At 37.3% G+C, this 14,933-nt stretch overlaps 3 protein-coding genes across 4 annotated transcripts; 2 read left to right on the top strand and 1 right to left on the bottom strand.

The window, feature by feature from the left end:
• On the bottom strand, positions 3,190–5,710 carry LOC104746884 (protein TIC 22-like, chloroplastic). The gene is made up of 7 exons (XM_010468426.2): positions 5,096–5,710; positions 4,933–5,007; positions 4,295–4,351; positions 4,017–4,076; positions 3,841–3,921; positions 3,712–3,747; positions 3,190–3,599 (listed from the first exon to the last, which is right to left on the bottom strand). Exons 1-7 carry the CDS (start codon positions 5,636–5,638, stop codon positions 3,519–3,521), a joined length of 933 nt encoding a protein of 310 aa, XP_010466728.1. The 5' UTR covers positions 5,639–5,710; the 3' UTR covers positions 3,190–3,518.
• Positions 6,597–8,007, top strand: LOC104748502 (beta-glucuronosyltransferase GlcAT14A-like). The gene is made up of 3 exons (XM_019236738.1): positions 6,597–6,658; positions 6,786–6,895; positions 7,482–8,007. Exons 1-3 carry the CDS (start codon positions 6,597–6,599, stop codon positions 8,000–8,002), a joined length of 693 nt encoding a protein of 230 aa, XP_019092283.1. The 3' UTR covers positions 8,003–8,007.
• LOC104746883 (DNA-directed RNA polymerase D subunit 2b-like) lies at positions 8,596–14,645 on the top strand. 2 transcript variants are annotated; one of them, XM_010468424.2, is made up of 8 exons: positions 8,596–8,721; positions 9,836–10,282; positions 10,469–10,696; positions 10,798–11,678; positions 12,031–12,322; positions 12,462–13,355; positions 13,439–13,746; positions 13,988–14,645. In XM_010468424.2, exons 2-8 carry the CDS (start codon positions 9,890–9,892, stop codon positions 14,487–14,489), a joined length of 3,498 nt encoding a protein of 1,165 aa, XP_010466726.1. In that variant the 5' UTR covers positions 8,596–8,721; positions 9,836–9,889; the 3' UTR covers positions 14,490–14,645. The 2 variants fall into 2 exon arrangements, with proteins under 2 accessions (XP_010466726.1, XP_010466727.1); XM_010468425.2 differs by lacking the exons at positions 8,596–8,721; positions 9,836–10,282 and adding an exon at positions 10,286–10,347.

Genomic DNA, 14,933 nt, shown 5'->3' with positions numbered 1-14,933 from the left:
AATTATTTCAATCTCAGCTAAGCATAAGTTTGTTATCTGTTCCTGACTTAACATTAGACCTGCATTAGGGATAATTTTTTTTTAGTTGACATATTTATGATCAGAATAATAATCGCATACGTTAGTGTAGATCAGTAAATTTTAAAAATACTATTATATTTATTTATATTTTAAAAACTAAATACTTACTGTGGTTGTTCGTCCGGTTCCTTTGCAAATACAAAATATCTTCGCACAATATGTCTTTTGTAGCGAGCCAGAGATCGAGAGGCACTGAAACACTTTTTGAAAGCAATAGTATGACAAACAACTTCCTTAGAACGGCCCAAAACACCACACACTTGCCTCTTTTATAGCTAGAATATATTCTTTGTCGTCATCCAATAATCTCAATGCAAAGCATGCATCTTTGAATTCTTTGTACAGTTTACCTTTTACCGTTTTAAAAAAATCAAAACTTGTGGCCCCTGGAACTGTATTAAGTAAAACTCTCAAGTAGTACGCCGGACCTATCGAAGGTGGTACATATGTAATTCTACCTATTGCAAAGCTTTTTCTTCTTTCAGATCTTCGTTGCCAGATTTTTTTACTATTAATCCACACAAACATATTTGGAAATTCAGCATAAGTGAGACTTCTACCTTCCGGATGTTTTTTATTGCATTCCATCCAGGCCAACAGTTTATATCTTCTGGCTGAACGCTTCATTATATCTGCAATAGGATCATCTTCATTGTAAACTACCAATTCTCCAGGAAGATGAAACAGAAGTTTCTCAACGGGAGTAATACGATAGCAAATCGGAAAAGCCAATATTCGCCAAGTTGCTTCACATGCGGAGACATATCTAATAAAAGAATAATACTATTAATAAATATTAAATTATTAGGGATTACACATATTTTCAATTAGACATATGTGTTAAATAAATAGGCACACCTGCAGTTAAAGTATTTTTTGATTTCATTCTAATCGTCTTCCTCTCCTACGTTAGCTCTAATATAATCCGGCCCTTTGGTAATGTACTTGAAAAGATATTTCACTGAACGTGACTGATTACACCACTCAACATTAATATGAGCACAATAACGGATAGATAATTCCCGGTTATACGGAATAACAAAGCTGTTATCACAATCAAAACCTTTTTTATGCACGAATCTCCCGTTTTTCCTCCGTTTGTATATTGGATAACCAGCATCGTCGACGATAGTATTTTCTATGAATGGTTTTGGAAAAAATTTAGTGCACGTACCATTTCTCATGCAAACACCTGAAATAATACCTGATATTATTTAGTATCAAATTCCTGTATCGTTTAATCTGCTCCACAATACCTAGATCAAGTAATTATTATTATTATATTATTATATATGAAACAACCATAGAAACAGGTAAATACAATTAATCTGTACATCTGTAGTGAAACTAATATATAGTAAAATATAGTAATATATAATCTCTGGCTCGCAACCAATATAATTTTGAGATCATGACAAAAGAAACTAATGTAAATAATCATTCAAAATAGTAAAATATTATACCCTTTTTTAAAGGTGAACCAATAATAACCGAAGCTTGGTGAGATTCGAATGTTGGTTCCCAAGAAAACACTACACGAACAGGAAAACACATTAAATTAGGTGAATAATACAAAACAGTAAGATTTGAAATTTTACTTTCCAAGTAACAGCTACACGAACATGAAAATAAAAGTGAATCATAAGAAAAAACAAAATCTGAATACAATTATTATATATGAAACAACCATAGAATCAGGTAAATACAATTAATCTGTAGATCCGTAGATTATTCATAAACACATTATAGGAACACCAATATAAATTTGAGATCATGACAAAAGAAACTAATGTAAATCATCATTCAAAATAGTAAAATATTATACCCTTTTTTAAAGGTGAACCAACAATAACCGAAGCTTGGTGAGTTTCGAATCTTGGTTCCCAAGAAACCACTACACAATCAGAAAAACACATTAAATTAGGTGAATAATACAAAACAGTAAGATTTGAAATTTTGCTTTCCAAGAAACAGCTACACGAACAGGAAAATAAAAGTGAATCATAAGAAACAACAAAATCAGAATACAAATTAGAAATTGAGAATATGAACGAATCTATAAAACTTCAAAAAAAAAAAAACGATTTTATACCTTGATTAGAAGATGAACCAACAACAACCAAAGCTTTATGATTTGTGGATCTTGCTTTCCAAGAAACCACTATACGAACAGGAAAATAAAAGGGATCAGTCGATGTATCATTAAAAACAGCAAGATCGGAATACAAATAAAAATTTGAGAACATAATAAAAGAATTATTAAAATTCAAGAGAAGAATGCTTTTTTCGGGTTATGGTGAAAGCATACGAAATCATTTTATTTATAGTTGTAAAGCATCTATCTTTTTAGGGTTTCTAGGTTTTTAGGGTTTACAGAAAGGAGGTGTTTTCTCATCGGGCTTTTTTCATGCAGAAACCCATAATTTTTTATTTACGTGGATCTTTAAACAATCTAACCTAAGCCCATCTATCTTTTTAGGGTTTCTAAGTTTTTAGGGTTTACAGAAAAGATGTGTTTTCTCATCGGGCTTTTTTTATGCAGAAACCCATAATTTTTTTTTACGTGGATCTTTAAACAATCTAACCTAAGCCCATTAATTACCCAATTTATGCGTCTTATATTATGGTCATGTATCCTTTGATTAAGCGTGAAAGAGATCTTATTCATAAAATTTAGGGATTAATTTAGCAAATTCTATTTGTGCAATTAACTTTTTATGTAATTAAATTATTTCTAATCCAATTTTTGATTTATTTTTAATGCGAAAAATAGGTAATTTTACGTCCAGGGGCAAAATATTTCAACGTGAAAGGCAATTTCATTAATGGTATAATGGTAAAATTTTGCTGAGATTGAATGTGGAACGTTTTCACTTCTCGTTTAATATAATTGATTTCTAGAATCTCCTATTAACCGTTTGATGATTTCCATTTTGTAAAACAGTTAAATTGGATTTGGGATTTTGATTTGTGTCATACATTAAGTAATTACTTTCAAATGCATTAGAAAAACCATGTAATGACTTTCAAATACATTAGAAAACCCATGCATATGCGCATTGGATGTCAAAATCCACTAATATCATATGTTAGTTGAAACGCATTAAAAACCACAATCCAACAACACTTTATAATAACAATTTCGTCTTAGAAAAAACATGACAGTAAATAATAGTACCAGCTGCTACTCTTACTTTGTTCTAGTACTATAAGACTGAATTCAAAGCGAAATATGTAATTAAAAAAAAAAAACTTACAAGGAGGCTAAAAATCATAGGACGACATAGAAGAAGCAACAATTTGAGAAGAATGCTAATGGAGGGAACATCATTAACCCTATCTCTTAACTCTCTGTCTTCATCAAGTTGTTGAATGATGAGATAGGAATGCGAAAATGGAGAAGGATTGGGTTCGGGTTGAGGCTCCAAGGATTTCCCCTACTCCTGGGTTTGTTCTGTTGAAACCTCAAAACCAGGCGGTATAAACACAATGTCGTCCCAGCTTGAACTTGTGTTTTCCTGCAATTTCGATACAAAACCCCGGGAAACAGATTCAGCAAAACCCATCATTCTTAAAGTCAAATACATTACTACTGAACGTCTGTGGTGTTTTCTCTATGATTTTTTTTACCTTCATATCCTTGACAATATCTTCGAATACTGCAACCTTTGGAATACAAATTCATGCATTTTTTAATATGAGATGAGAAAATTATGGACTGACAAGATATATGAGATTCAAGTTAAATAACAAGAAAACCTGAATATCGCCTGGTTTCAGAGCAGGGTTGAGTCGGTTCTGTTGGCTGGACGCTCGTACTAGGGATTTTTCCAAATCCTCCTGTCAAAACTCAACCAAGATTCAATCTTGCGGACCATATAACCAGTGTATGGACAAAGGTGAACTGGGTCTTATAAGTTGTAATTTTAACTAACCTTTCTGAAGAAAACAGGGCGATAACTCATGTTTTCACTTCGTAAAATCAAGCTCTTTGACTGAGAGACAACACAAAGTCAGATTTTTAGAAGAGAAAAACATGTCTCAAACATTGAAAGGAAGCAATCATCTCAAATTTTTTCGATTTCCACGGATGATATGCAGCCGGAAAAATAGTCTCAGAAACTAAATTATAGACAACTAGATAGAGTAAAAACGAAAAAGCTAGTCCAAAGTTCACAACCACTAAAAGCATTGGTTCCTTTTTGCACATTACCTGGAAAACCGGAACACCATGGAAGTCATCATCGTCGATACCAGCTGTTTTCCTTTCCTGTATACACATATAATTTACTTTCACTGTGTCTAACCAAATGCTACAGTCTGTTTTCAGAAAAACAATGGTACATCTAGGAAGGATTACATCCATAAGACCTATATGCTGCAGAGAAACCCTAGTGTACTCCTAATGCCATGATGAGACAAATCCAAAGAGCCACCTGAAGTCCTGACTCTTGCATCTCCATGGTCTAGGATTAGGGTTTACATTTACCCATATACGCTATGTCAGATAATATCAGAAATGTGATATAGAGGAAGAGTCCGATAATAAAGAGAAAACAAAACTCTGTTTATTACGCACTCTCTAAATCAACGTACAGAAGACAACTGAGAAGAAACCAAATCAAAGCACCAATGATAGAACCCTAAGATGAATTCTAAAGCATCCAAAGCTCTCCTAAACCCCAAACAAATGCTAGACTAATCCAGAATCCCCTCTCCTTCTGCCTCAACTTCTTTCTAATCAGTTACCTCTCTAGCTAACTGACTTAACTATAGTAATTAAAAATGCTCCTCACTGATGAATGATGACATAGACAGTCAATCCAAAGACTAGGGAAAAATCCAACTAACCTTGAGAGCATTTTTCACTTGAGTAGACTCAGGAATCAACCTAAATGCCACACCATTAACTTTTAACTGGAACACCTGCAACAACACCACACACCAGTGAAGATCAGAGACCAAAGTAAATGGTTATAGAATCCAAATGAGTTAATTGAATCATTAATACAACCTTGCTAAGAGCAAGAGTAACAACTTTAGAACCTTCTTTCCTCATACTAGGATCCATACTCTTCATCTGTCTAAGAAGCGTCTCCGCATCTTCCTCTTTACAGAACAACAAACCCAGAGACTTCCCAGTAGAAGTACCCGAAACCAAAACAAACTCCTCATTCGAATTGCTCAACGCGTAAACAGGAACTCCCGCTAATCTCTCCTCAATAGCATCAGCTGATAACCCTTTCCCGCTACTTCCGCGAACCGGAGCCGTCACCTGAGTCCTCGCCCCACCACCACCGCCGCCGTCGCCCTCAGAAATTCTCGCCCAGAGGGGTGTGTTACCAGAGCGAGAAACGGGATTGAAGCGAGAGAGTCCGGAATCTAGAGCTTGCTTAGCTTGATCTCGGAACGAATTGAGAGCAGAGAAGATATTTGGGTTAAGGTTTTGCGAAACGTTGTGGAGTAAATTGGAGCATTGGGATTGGAGATTGGAGAAAGATTGTTGTATATTAACATGGTTCTGATGTTTCGACTGTGAGGGAATGTTCGAATTCATTATTAATTATTTTCTCGGGAAAACTACAGAGAGTAGTGAAGGGTTTTTTTTTTGAAATGGCTTTGCGAAGACGACGACACTGAAAAAGATTTGATCTCTTTTTGCTTAAAGATACGAAACTATTAGAGTTTTTTTCATTTTATAAAAAGACCCTCATTATATCCAATTCTTAGAAATTAGCTCTCCAAGTTTCAAAAATGCAAAACAAAACCACATACTGTATACACTAAACTTCGTCACTTCTATCTCCATCTCTCTGAGACTCTGACCATGCTTAATTGCTTATTGAATTGTAAAGCCTTTTTTTGCGGTATAATATACTTACACGTAATTTCTAGGATGGTTTTGCTTGTTCTCATACTAGGACTCAAAATCTTTATTCGAAAAAAGTTTATTCTAAAATTTAATTAATATGAGCTTAAATTTTGCGTATATATATATATATATGTAAAATGTATATATTGTATACATTTTCAATTTGTTTTTTAAGAATACGTTTTCATGTACCCGTTCTTGATTCCATGAATCCTAATTTTTTTTTTTTTAGATATATATTTACAGAATTTGAATGTTGACTATTTCAGGCAATAGGAATTTTATGATGCTTCAGTGAAAATAGCTCTTCTCATATTTGTAATTTGTAAATTTTGACTTTACAATTACATGGGCGAAGAAGCCGCTCAGAAACTTGAATAGTACCAATTTACAAAAGTTTGTTCCGTGTAAAATGTGTAATAGATCATTTTATTCAGTGTATATATATGATGTAATAGAATCTAATTATATCCTAATTTAGTAATAATCTCTAATCACACGAATCTCTCTCTTTGACAATAACATCGTCGTTACAATTAAGCAAGCTACATACTGTAATTACTTAAATTAAAACTAAAAGATTCTATCTTCAGACTTCGATGCGTAGTAGTGAATTTGATTTTGTGTAGAGCTTCTTCACATTATGTCACATTTTCCTAAGGACTTGAACTTTGTGAACCACACTAGTTACATTGGCTGGAAAGAGTAAGATTTGTGATTTCATTTAGAAACCCTTTTGTCTTGTGGGCTTAATTTGATTCCATAGACGCTTTTTGGTTCAACGTAGGTTGGGAATTTTTGAGCATTTTGTATTGGTTTCCTGTACGTCAAGGAGGTTGAAGCCAGTTATTGTTGATCCAGGACTCTATCTTGTGGAGAAAACCGATATGTTTTTCGCTTCACAGAAACGGGAATTGCCTAAGGCTTTCAAGTTATTCTCAGGTATCTTTATTTTTCCCCAAGCTGGCATTACTTGTTGTCTATTCTCTATCTTCTGTTTTTTGCACTTCTCTGTGGACCAATCATCTTGTTTGTTCTTAGCATATTGTGTGTGTCATGCAAGCATAATGTTCTGGATACTTTTTCCCTAATCATGCTGTTCTGTAGGAGGAAATAATTCGTTTTTATAATTATTCTGTAGGTAAAATACGTGATAGAAGATGCTAAAAATCTATTGCTATAAACTTGCTTCGAAGGAAATAGACTACAGAACGTGTTGTTAGCTGCTTAAGGCCTTAAGCAGGTAGTCAGGAAAGGGAAGCCAAAGTCTAGGAATCACCTGGAATGGTTCTCCTTGCGACAAGTTTGTTGTTTGTATAGTTCCCCTCCAAATGTGATCTGTGGAACTTATGGATGCGAATCAAATTTTGGATGACATGTAAAACGTTGTTGCTAAGGGAACTTCTTTAGTATGTTCTAGGGAACGTATAACTAGTAGAGTGAACTAACATAGGTGAAAAGAATGGTCTGAGAAAATGTCATATGTCTTTGAGGATTATACTAAATGCAATCGTCTCTTTATTGGCAGGTCCATCTTTCTCCATGTTAAGCCGTAATTTTATAGAGCACTGTGTCTTGGGCACTGACAACTTCCCTCGGACTCTACTCATGTACTTGTCCAACACACCTGATTCCCTCTCCAACTACTTCCCAACTATCCTCTGCAACTCAAGTCTCTTCAAAAAGACCATCATCAACAACAACTTACTCTACGTAGCTTCTAACGAGACTGTTAAAGAAAGATACCACCGGCTTGATCCTAAAGAGTTCACAGAAATGGTTGAAACCGGATCAGCATTTGCAAGTGGATTCAGGTCCGATGACCCTGTCCTTGATCGCATCGATCATGAACTTCTGGGACGGAAACACGGTGAAGTTGTGCCTGGTGGTTGGTGTTTGGGAGATTCTGGTAAGAACAGCAGCTCATGTTCCGTCTGGGGTGACTCGGGCATTCTAAGGCCTGGTTCTGGTTCTGATAGACTTGAGAGACGGATTGTTAAGTTATTGTCAAACGATTGGTTCAGATCGCACCAATGCATATCCGAATAAATCCTCCTCAACGTGCTTTCGATAGTATATAGTTGTTTTAGACGCGAAGAAGATAACGGGGTAGTGTACGCTTCAGTATCTGTAGTCTGTAGAGAGTTCGACTTCTACATAGTAATCTTTGAGTTTGAGATAGGTGATTCATTGTTGTAACATCTCGAAGCTTTGTTATTCTACCTTCGTTTGTATTGTCAGAAATGTAACGACTGACTGTTTCATTGATTTACTTGGTTGAGTCTTCTTAACCGGTATAAATTTTGGCAATCATCTTGTAATATTTCAAAGTTGTATAGAAGAAATGTTGGAACATATTTTGTAGGTATGGACCGATGATCCGAGAAACAAACGTTACTCTTCTCTAGTGTTGAGCTCAAGGACGACTCTAGTATTACAGAGATTATAATAGGATAATTTCGGGTGGGGATTTCTTCTGCAGTAATAAATAAAAGAAAGTCTCAAATATGCAAGCATAAGTTATTTTTCAAAATGACGTAGTTAACCTTCATGTTTGAAGAAATAAAGCACACAAAAGCGAGGGGCATAATGGTTATTTCAACAAGGGACAGTCCCCAATTTCTTCTTCACTCCTCCGAGTCCGACTGGGAAAGAAAACCATTGAAAAAGTGAGCCAAGGGTTTTGATTTTCCAGTTCCGGCGACGTTTACTCAACTCTCCTCCGACACCGCCGTTTTACTCCACCGTGTCAGCTTCAGCAATCTAAGGTACTTATTATGCTTTTAAGCGTTGAATTTCCAGAGAATATATGATTTAGTTTCTTCTCTTCAAAAGCTTTAGCCTTTTCGGTTTTGCATTTTTTTTGTTCTTAGTTTACAAAGCTCTCTTTTTTTTGCTTGTAGATAGTGTTAATCTCTTGATTTTTTCTTCACTATAGCTGTTGATTTCTCTAGATGCATTAACGTATGTGTCTGTGCTGTGCACGACAGGGTTTGGTTTACTAATCTGCTTGATTCTTTCTTGTGAGTATGGCTTGTGAGTTGTAACACTATGAAAACGATTCTTGTATGTTAAAGTTTGAAACTTTCTCTTATTTTTTTTTTTTGTTCGTTCCCCTTTTACTCTCATCTCATATAGCTCTTTTGGTATGTAAATGATTCTTTTGTGATTAAATCTGATTTTGTTTGTTCTTAATGAATGTGTGTTGTTATATGGCTTGTATAGGGGTTGTGACACTATGAAAACGATTGTTGCATGTAATAGGTTCAAACTTTTCTCTTTTTATTTTCTTCTTCCCCTTAGCTTTCATATAACTCTAATGATTAAGCTCTTTTGGTATGTAATTATCTTTGATTCTTCTGTGATTAATCTAATTTTGTTTGTTATGAATATGGCTTGTACGAGTTGTGAGTTATGACACTGTGAAAACGATTCTTGTATGTAAAAGGTTCAAACTTTTCTCTTCATTCTTCCTCTTTTACTCTCATATACCTCTGAATTAACTCGCTTTTTTTTCTGTATGTAATTGTCTATCATTGTTCTGCGATTAATCTGACCTTGTTTGTTCTGTGGTTTAGTGGTTCTGTACTTCTCTTCTGTTTGGGCGATGTTCTATCACTTACCATTTGTATTTGGGGTTATTCATGATTGTTCTGTGGTTGTTACTTGTGTCTTGATTAGCTTCACTTATGATAAGTACTTAATTCTTTTGTAGTCTTGTTTTTGTGTTTGCTCTTCTGCTTAGAATGGGATTATGCTATGAAAAATCAGATTAAGCCTTTATGATTTTGAGTTTCTACATTGTTTCTTGTATAGCAGATGATTTCGTAGTTTTTCTTTTTCTTTCTACTCATAACACAATGATGTTTTTAATTTATGCAGAGTAATCATTTCTTCAAAGCGTTGGTACAGTGTGTGTTGAAATATATACCAGAGATGGACATTGATGATGAGATCGAGGCTGCTGGGGAGATCAATCTTTCTGAGCTAGGAGAAAGTTTTCTCCAGAGTTTCTGCAAAAAAGCTGCAACATCCTTCTTTGAAAACTATGGACTTATAAGTCATCAGCTCAACTCCTACGACTTCTTCATCAAACACGGGCTTCAGAATGTGTTTGATTCCTTTGGTGAGATGCTCGTTGAACCGTCTTTTGATATTTCAAAGAAGAAGGCCGATGATTGGAGATACGCTACTGTTCGATTCGGACTAGTCACCGTCGAGATGCCCACATTCTTTTCTGATGAAAAGGAGCTTCAGTTTCTCCCATGGCATGCCAGGCTTCAGAACATGACTTACTCAGCAAGGATCAAAGTAAATGTCCAAGTTGAGGTACCACCACAATCTTCTTTGTCTGGAAATGAAGTAATCTTTTCTGGATTTGATGGAATGATGAAGTAATCGTACTGTCAAGCTTTTGATGATGTTTCTGTTTTGCTCTCCATGTATCTTATTCATCTTATTACGGCTTTGTTTATTGTCTAACTGTCTCTTCACTTTATAAACGGAATTGACTAGGTGTTCACAAAAAGTGTTGTTAAAAGTGACAAATTCAAGACCGGACAAGACGAGTATGTTGAGAAGAAGATACTAGATGTCAAAAAGCAGGACATTCTAATTGGTAGAATACCTGTCATGGTGAAGTCTGTCCTTTGCAATACAAGCGTGAAAGGAAAGGAAAACTGCAATAAGGGGGATTGTGCCTTTGATCAGGGTGGATATTTTGTGATAAAGGGTGCTGAGAAGGTGAGTTACATCAGTTTTTTTTCCTTCTCCTAATATATACTGGAAAAGGTATATTCAGGATGTTATACAACTTCCTAATGTGATTATATTATGCTTTGCAGGTGTTTATAGCTCAGGAACAGATGTGCACAAAGAGACTGTGGATTTCTAATTCACCATGGACAGTCTCCTTCAGGTCCGAAACTAAAAGAAATCGATTCATTGTGCGTCTCGCAGAGAATCTGAAATCAGAAGACTATAAGAGAAGGGAGAAAGTACTGACAGTGTACTTCTTGTCGACTGAGATTCCAGTCTGGCTCATGTTCTTTGCGCTGGGTGTTTCGTCAGACAAAGAAGCCATGGATTTAATTGCTTTCGATGGTGATGATGCAAACATTACCAACAGTCTCATAGCTTCTATCCATGAAGCTGATGCAATTTGTGAAGCTTTTCGCTGTGGGAACAATGCTCTAGCATATGTTGAACAGCAGATTAAAAGCACCAAGTTCCCTCCTCTTGAAAGTGTGGATGACTGCCTCCGCCTGTATTTGTTTCCAGGCCTCCAAGGTTTGAAGAAGAAAGCCCGTTTCCTGGGCTATATGGTGAAGTGCCTTCTCAGCGCATATGCGGGGAAAAGAAACTGTGAAAACAGGGATAGTTTCCGGAACAAGCGAATTGAGCTCGCTGGAGAACTGTTGGAGCGGGAGATAAGGGTGCATCTGGCACATGCTAGAAGAACCATGACCAAGAACATGCAGAAACACCTCGCAGGCGATGGTGATTTGAAGCCTATTGAGCATTATTTGGATGCTTCCATTATCACAAATGGGCTTACTAGAGCCTTCTCCACTGGAGCATGGTCTCATCCTTTCAGGAAGATGGAAAGGGTTTCAGGTGTTGTAGCTAATCTGGGTCGTGCAAATCCATTGCAGACTCTGATTGATCTGAGGAGAACGCGACAGCAAGTCCTATATACCGGCAAGGTTGGAGATGCTAGATATCCGTAAGTGAAAATTTCCACCTCCCCTCCTTTTTATATCCCACGTATTTTAACTAAGCTGTATGGTCTTCAATTACTCAAATTTACATGTTCGTTAGACTATTTTAGTGATGTTCTTATTCAATTTCGTATATGATGGTGATACTGTTTCTGCAGATTCCCTTCTATGATCTGTGTATATTAGTGTTTTTGTATAGATGAAACTGATATTAAGAGATTCTGATTTTGTCTTTCTTGTTTCTTTGTCCCTTAGTCAATCTATCCATTTTGGTTGCTTTTTAATGTGAGCGGTTACACAATTGGTTCGTATTTGGAAACTGAACTATGGCTGCATTGTTTGTAATGTTGCCTACAGGCATCCGTCTCACTGGGGCAGAGTATGCTTTTTATCAACTCCAGATGGTGAAAATTGTGGTCTTGTGAAGAACATGTCTCTTCTTGGACTTGTTAGCACTCAAACTTTGGAGCCTGTGGTGGAAAAGCTCTTTGATTGTGGAATGGAAGAGCTGATGGATGATACCAGCACACCATTGTGTGGCAAACATAAAGTTCTTTTCAATGGAGACTGGATTGGATTATGTTCAGATTCTGAATACTTTGTCGCGGAGTTAAAGAGCAGGCGGCGCCGAAGTGAATTACCTCGTGAGGTATCTTCTGTTTCATCAAATGTCTAGCGTTATTTCGATATGTCTTGTGCTGCTTTGGATTTTTCTGCTTTCAGAAATGTGTCTATTATGTCGTATATCATTTATATATATATTTATGTGTCACAACTTTCTCATGCAGATGGAAATTAAACAAGATAAAGATGACAATGAGGTGAGAATTTTCACTGACGCTGGTAGACTACTCCGACCTCTCGTGGTTGTGGAAAATCTCCACAAGTTGAAGCAAGACAAACCGAGACAGTATTCTTTTGAGCATCTTCTTGACCAAGGGATTCTTGAGTTGATCGGGATTGAAGAAGAAGAAGACTGTAATACAGCATGGGGAATCAAACAGCTTCTGAAGGAACCAAATAATTACACGCATTGCGAATTAGACTTGTCATTCCTGCTGGGTGTGAGCTGTGCAATTGTCCCATTTGCAAACCACGATCATGGGAGAAGAGTTCTCTACCAGTCCCAGAAGCATTGCCAACAAGCCATTGGTTTCTCATCAACAAACCCTAACACCCGCTGCGATACACTGTCCCAGCAGCTGTTCTATCCCCAGAAGCCACTTTTCAAGACATTGGCGTCGGAGTGTCTTAAAAAAGAAGTGCTGTTTAATGGCCAGAACGCAATTGTTGCTGTGAATGTTCATCTCGGGTACAACCAAGAGGATTCCATTGTGATGAACAAGGCTTCACTGGAACGTGGTATGTTCCGTTCAGAGCAGATTAGAAGCTACAAATCAGAGGTTGATAGCAAAGACTCGGAGAAGAGGAAGAAGATGGATGAGGTTGTTCAGTTTGGAAAGACACACAGCAAAATCGGCAAAGTAGACAGCCTTGATGATGACGGGCTTCCTATCATTGGTGCTAACATGAGCACTGGCGATATTGTCATTGGCAGATGCACCGAGTCTGGGGCTGATCACAGTATAAAGCTCAAGCACACTGAGAGAGGAATTGTGCAAAAAGTGGTAGTGTCATCTAATGATGAGGGGAAGAATTTAGCTTCGGTTTCTCTGAGACAGGTAAGTTTCAGATCATACTGAATCGAGGTGTCTTTCAAAGAATGTGTTCCTATGATGAATCTAATGTTCCATTTTGGTTGCAGGTTCGTTCTCCATGCCTTGGAGATAAGTTTTCTAGTATGCATGGGCAGAAGGGTGTTCTAGGCTATTTAGAGGAACAAGAGAATTTTCCTTTCACGATCCAAGGCATAGTTCCTGATATTGTGATAAACCCGCACGCTTTCCCTTCTAGGCAAACACCGGGTCAACTCTTGGAGGCTGCGCTCTCCAAAGGAATCGCTAGTCCTGTACAAAAGAAGGAGGGTAGCTCTGCTGCATACACCAAATTGACACGTCATGCTACTCCTTTCTCCACTCCGAGTGTCGATGAAATCACTGAGCAGCTTCACATGTACATTCTTCACACTGTCACTTGGGTTTTAGCTCGTTAAGCATGTTTCCTAGGGAGTACAAATGAATGATATCATTACGGGTAGGAACTATATATTGATAATATTACCTGGTTGAAGATGTTATAGAGGATTGATGCTGTGAGCCTTGTGATTATGCATAAACTCATTGAACCTTTCTTAGATTATTGTTGATTCTTGAGTCGTGATTGATTGCCAATGGTAAATATATTTTGTGGTTAGGGCTGGCTTTTCAAGATGGGGAAACGAAAGGGTATACAACGGTAGAACTGGTGAGATGATGCGTTCTCTGATATTCATGGGCCCAACGTTCTACCAGCGACTTGTCCACATGTCAGAGGACAAAGTAAAGTTCAGGAACACCGGACCAGTCCACCCGCTCACACGGCAACCAGTGGCAGATAGGAAGAGGTTCGGCGGAATAAAGTTTGGAGAAATGGAGCGAGACTGCCTAATAGCTCATGGTGCTTCCGCCAATTTGCATGAGCGTCTCTTCACTCTAAGTGACTCCTCTCAGATGCACATCTGCAGAAATTGCAAGACCTATGCGAACGTAATCGAGAGGACTCCAAGCAGTGGAAGGAAGATCAGAGGGCCTTACTGCAGAGTTTGCGAATCCCCAGACCATGTGGTTAGGGTGTATGTGCCGTATGGAGCTAAGCTTCTGTGTCAGGAGCTGTTCAGCATGGGGATCACTCTCAACTTCGACACCAAGCTCTGCTAGCTGATTCCCTTGTCTTTATTATTTATTGTCTATATATAATATTTAACGGTATAATAATGGCTTAGTGCCTTAAGACTCTCCCAATAGCCATGCTATTGTGTAGTTTGAACCACTGCACTGAACTAACCCGTAGTGGTTGCAGTTGCTTTTGTGAGATTTGACTCTTAACCGCTAATGATTATCGTATCATAATAAATCGGTTTATATAATCCGGTTGATCCCGGTTTATCTCAGGATATAAAATAAAATCCCGGTTTTTGCCAAACCGTGTTTACTTGTATATATTTTGAATCGTGATCGAGGGACTGGTTAAGCGAAGATTGGAATCAAAATCAGAGCATAAAGGAGTGGAGCGTCGTCTCCATGGATCTCGTAACCAACACGCTTTTATCCGCCGGCGCGTCTCCGGCGATGGTCCATTCAGTCGTCGAGATTCCTGATTTC

This window comes from Camelina sativa, chromosome 15 (genome assembly GCF_000633955.1).
Source record: "Camelina sativa cultivar DH55 chromosome 15, Cs, whole genome shotgun sequence".
NCBI lineage: Eukaryota > Viridiplantae > Streptophyta > Magnoliopsida > Brassicales > Brassicaceae > Camelina > Camelina sativa.
Note: the sequence above shows the minus strand (reverse complement) of the source record. Positions and strands in the feature narration are given on the sequence as shown.

Bases quoted from the DNA above. Each gene is read 5' to 3' on its own strand.
- LOC104746884 (XM_010468426.2), bottom strand. From the start codon at position 5,638: ATGAATTCGAACATTCCCTCACAGTCGAAACATCAGAACCATGTTAAT. The intron at 5,008-5,095 runs GTTGTATTAATG...GTGTTGTTGCAG, and splicing joins TTACTCTTGCTCTTAGCAAG to GTGTTCCAGTTAAAAGTTAA. The intron at 4,352-4,932 runs GTTAGTTGGATT...ATGTGTATACAG, and splicing joins AAGTGAAAAATGCTCTCAAG to GAAAGGAAAACAGCTGGTAT.
- LOC104748502 (XM_019236738.1), top strand. From the start codon at position 6,597: ATGTCACATTTTCCTAAGGACTTGAACTTTGTGAACCACACTAGTTAC. The intron at 6,659-6,785 runs GTAAGATTTGTG...CTGTACGTCAAG, and splicing joins AGTTACATTGGCTGGAAAGA to GAGGTTGAAGCCAGTTATTG. The intron at 6,896-7,481 runs GTATCTTTATTT...CTTTATTGGCAG, and splicing joins GGCTTTCAAGTTATTCTCAG to GTCCATCTTTCTCCATGTTA.
- LOC104746883 (XM_010468424.2), top strand. From the start codon at position 9,890: ATGGACATTGATGATGAGATCGAGGCTGCTGGGGAGATCAATCTTTCT. The intron at 12,323-12,461 runs GTATCTTCTGTT...TTTCTCATGCAG, and splicing joins GAAGTGAATTACCTCGTGAG to ATGGAAATTAAACAAGATAA. The intron at 13,747-13,987 runs GTACATTCTTCA...TTTTGTGGTTAG, and splicing joins ATCACTGAGCAGCTTCACAT to GGCTGGCTTTTCAAGATGGG.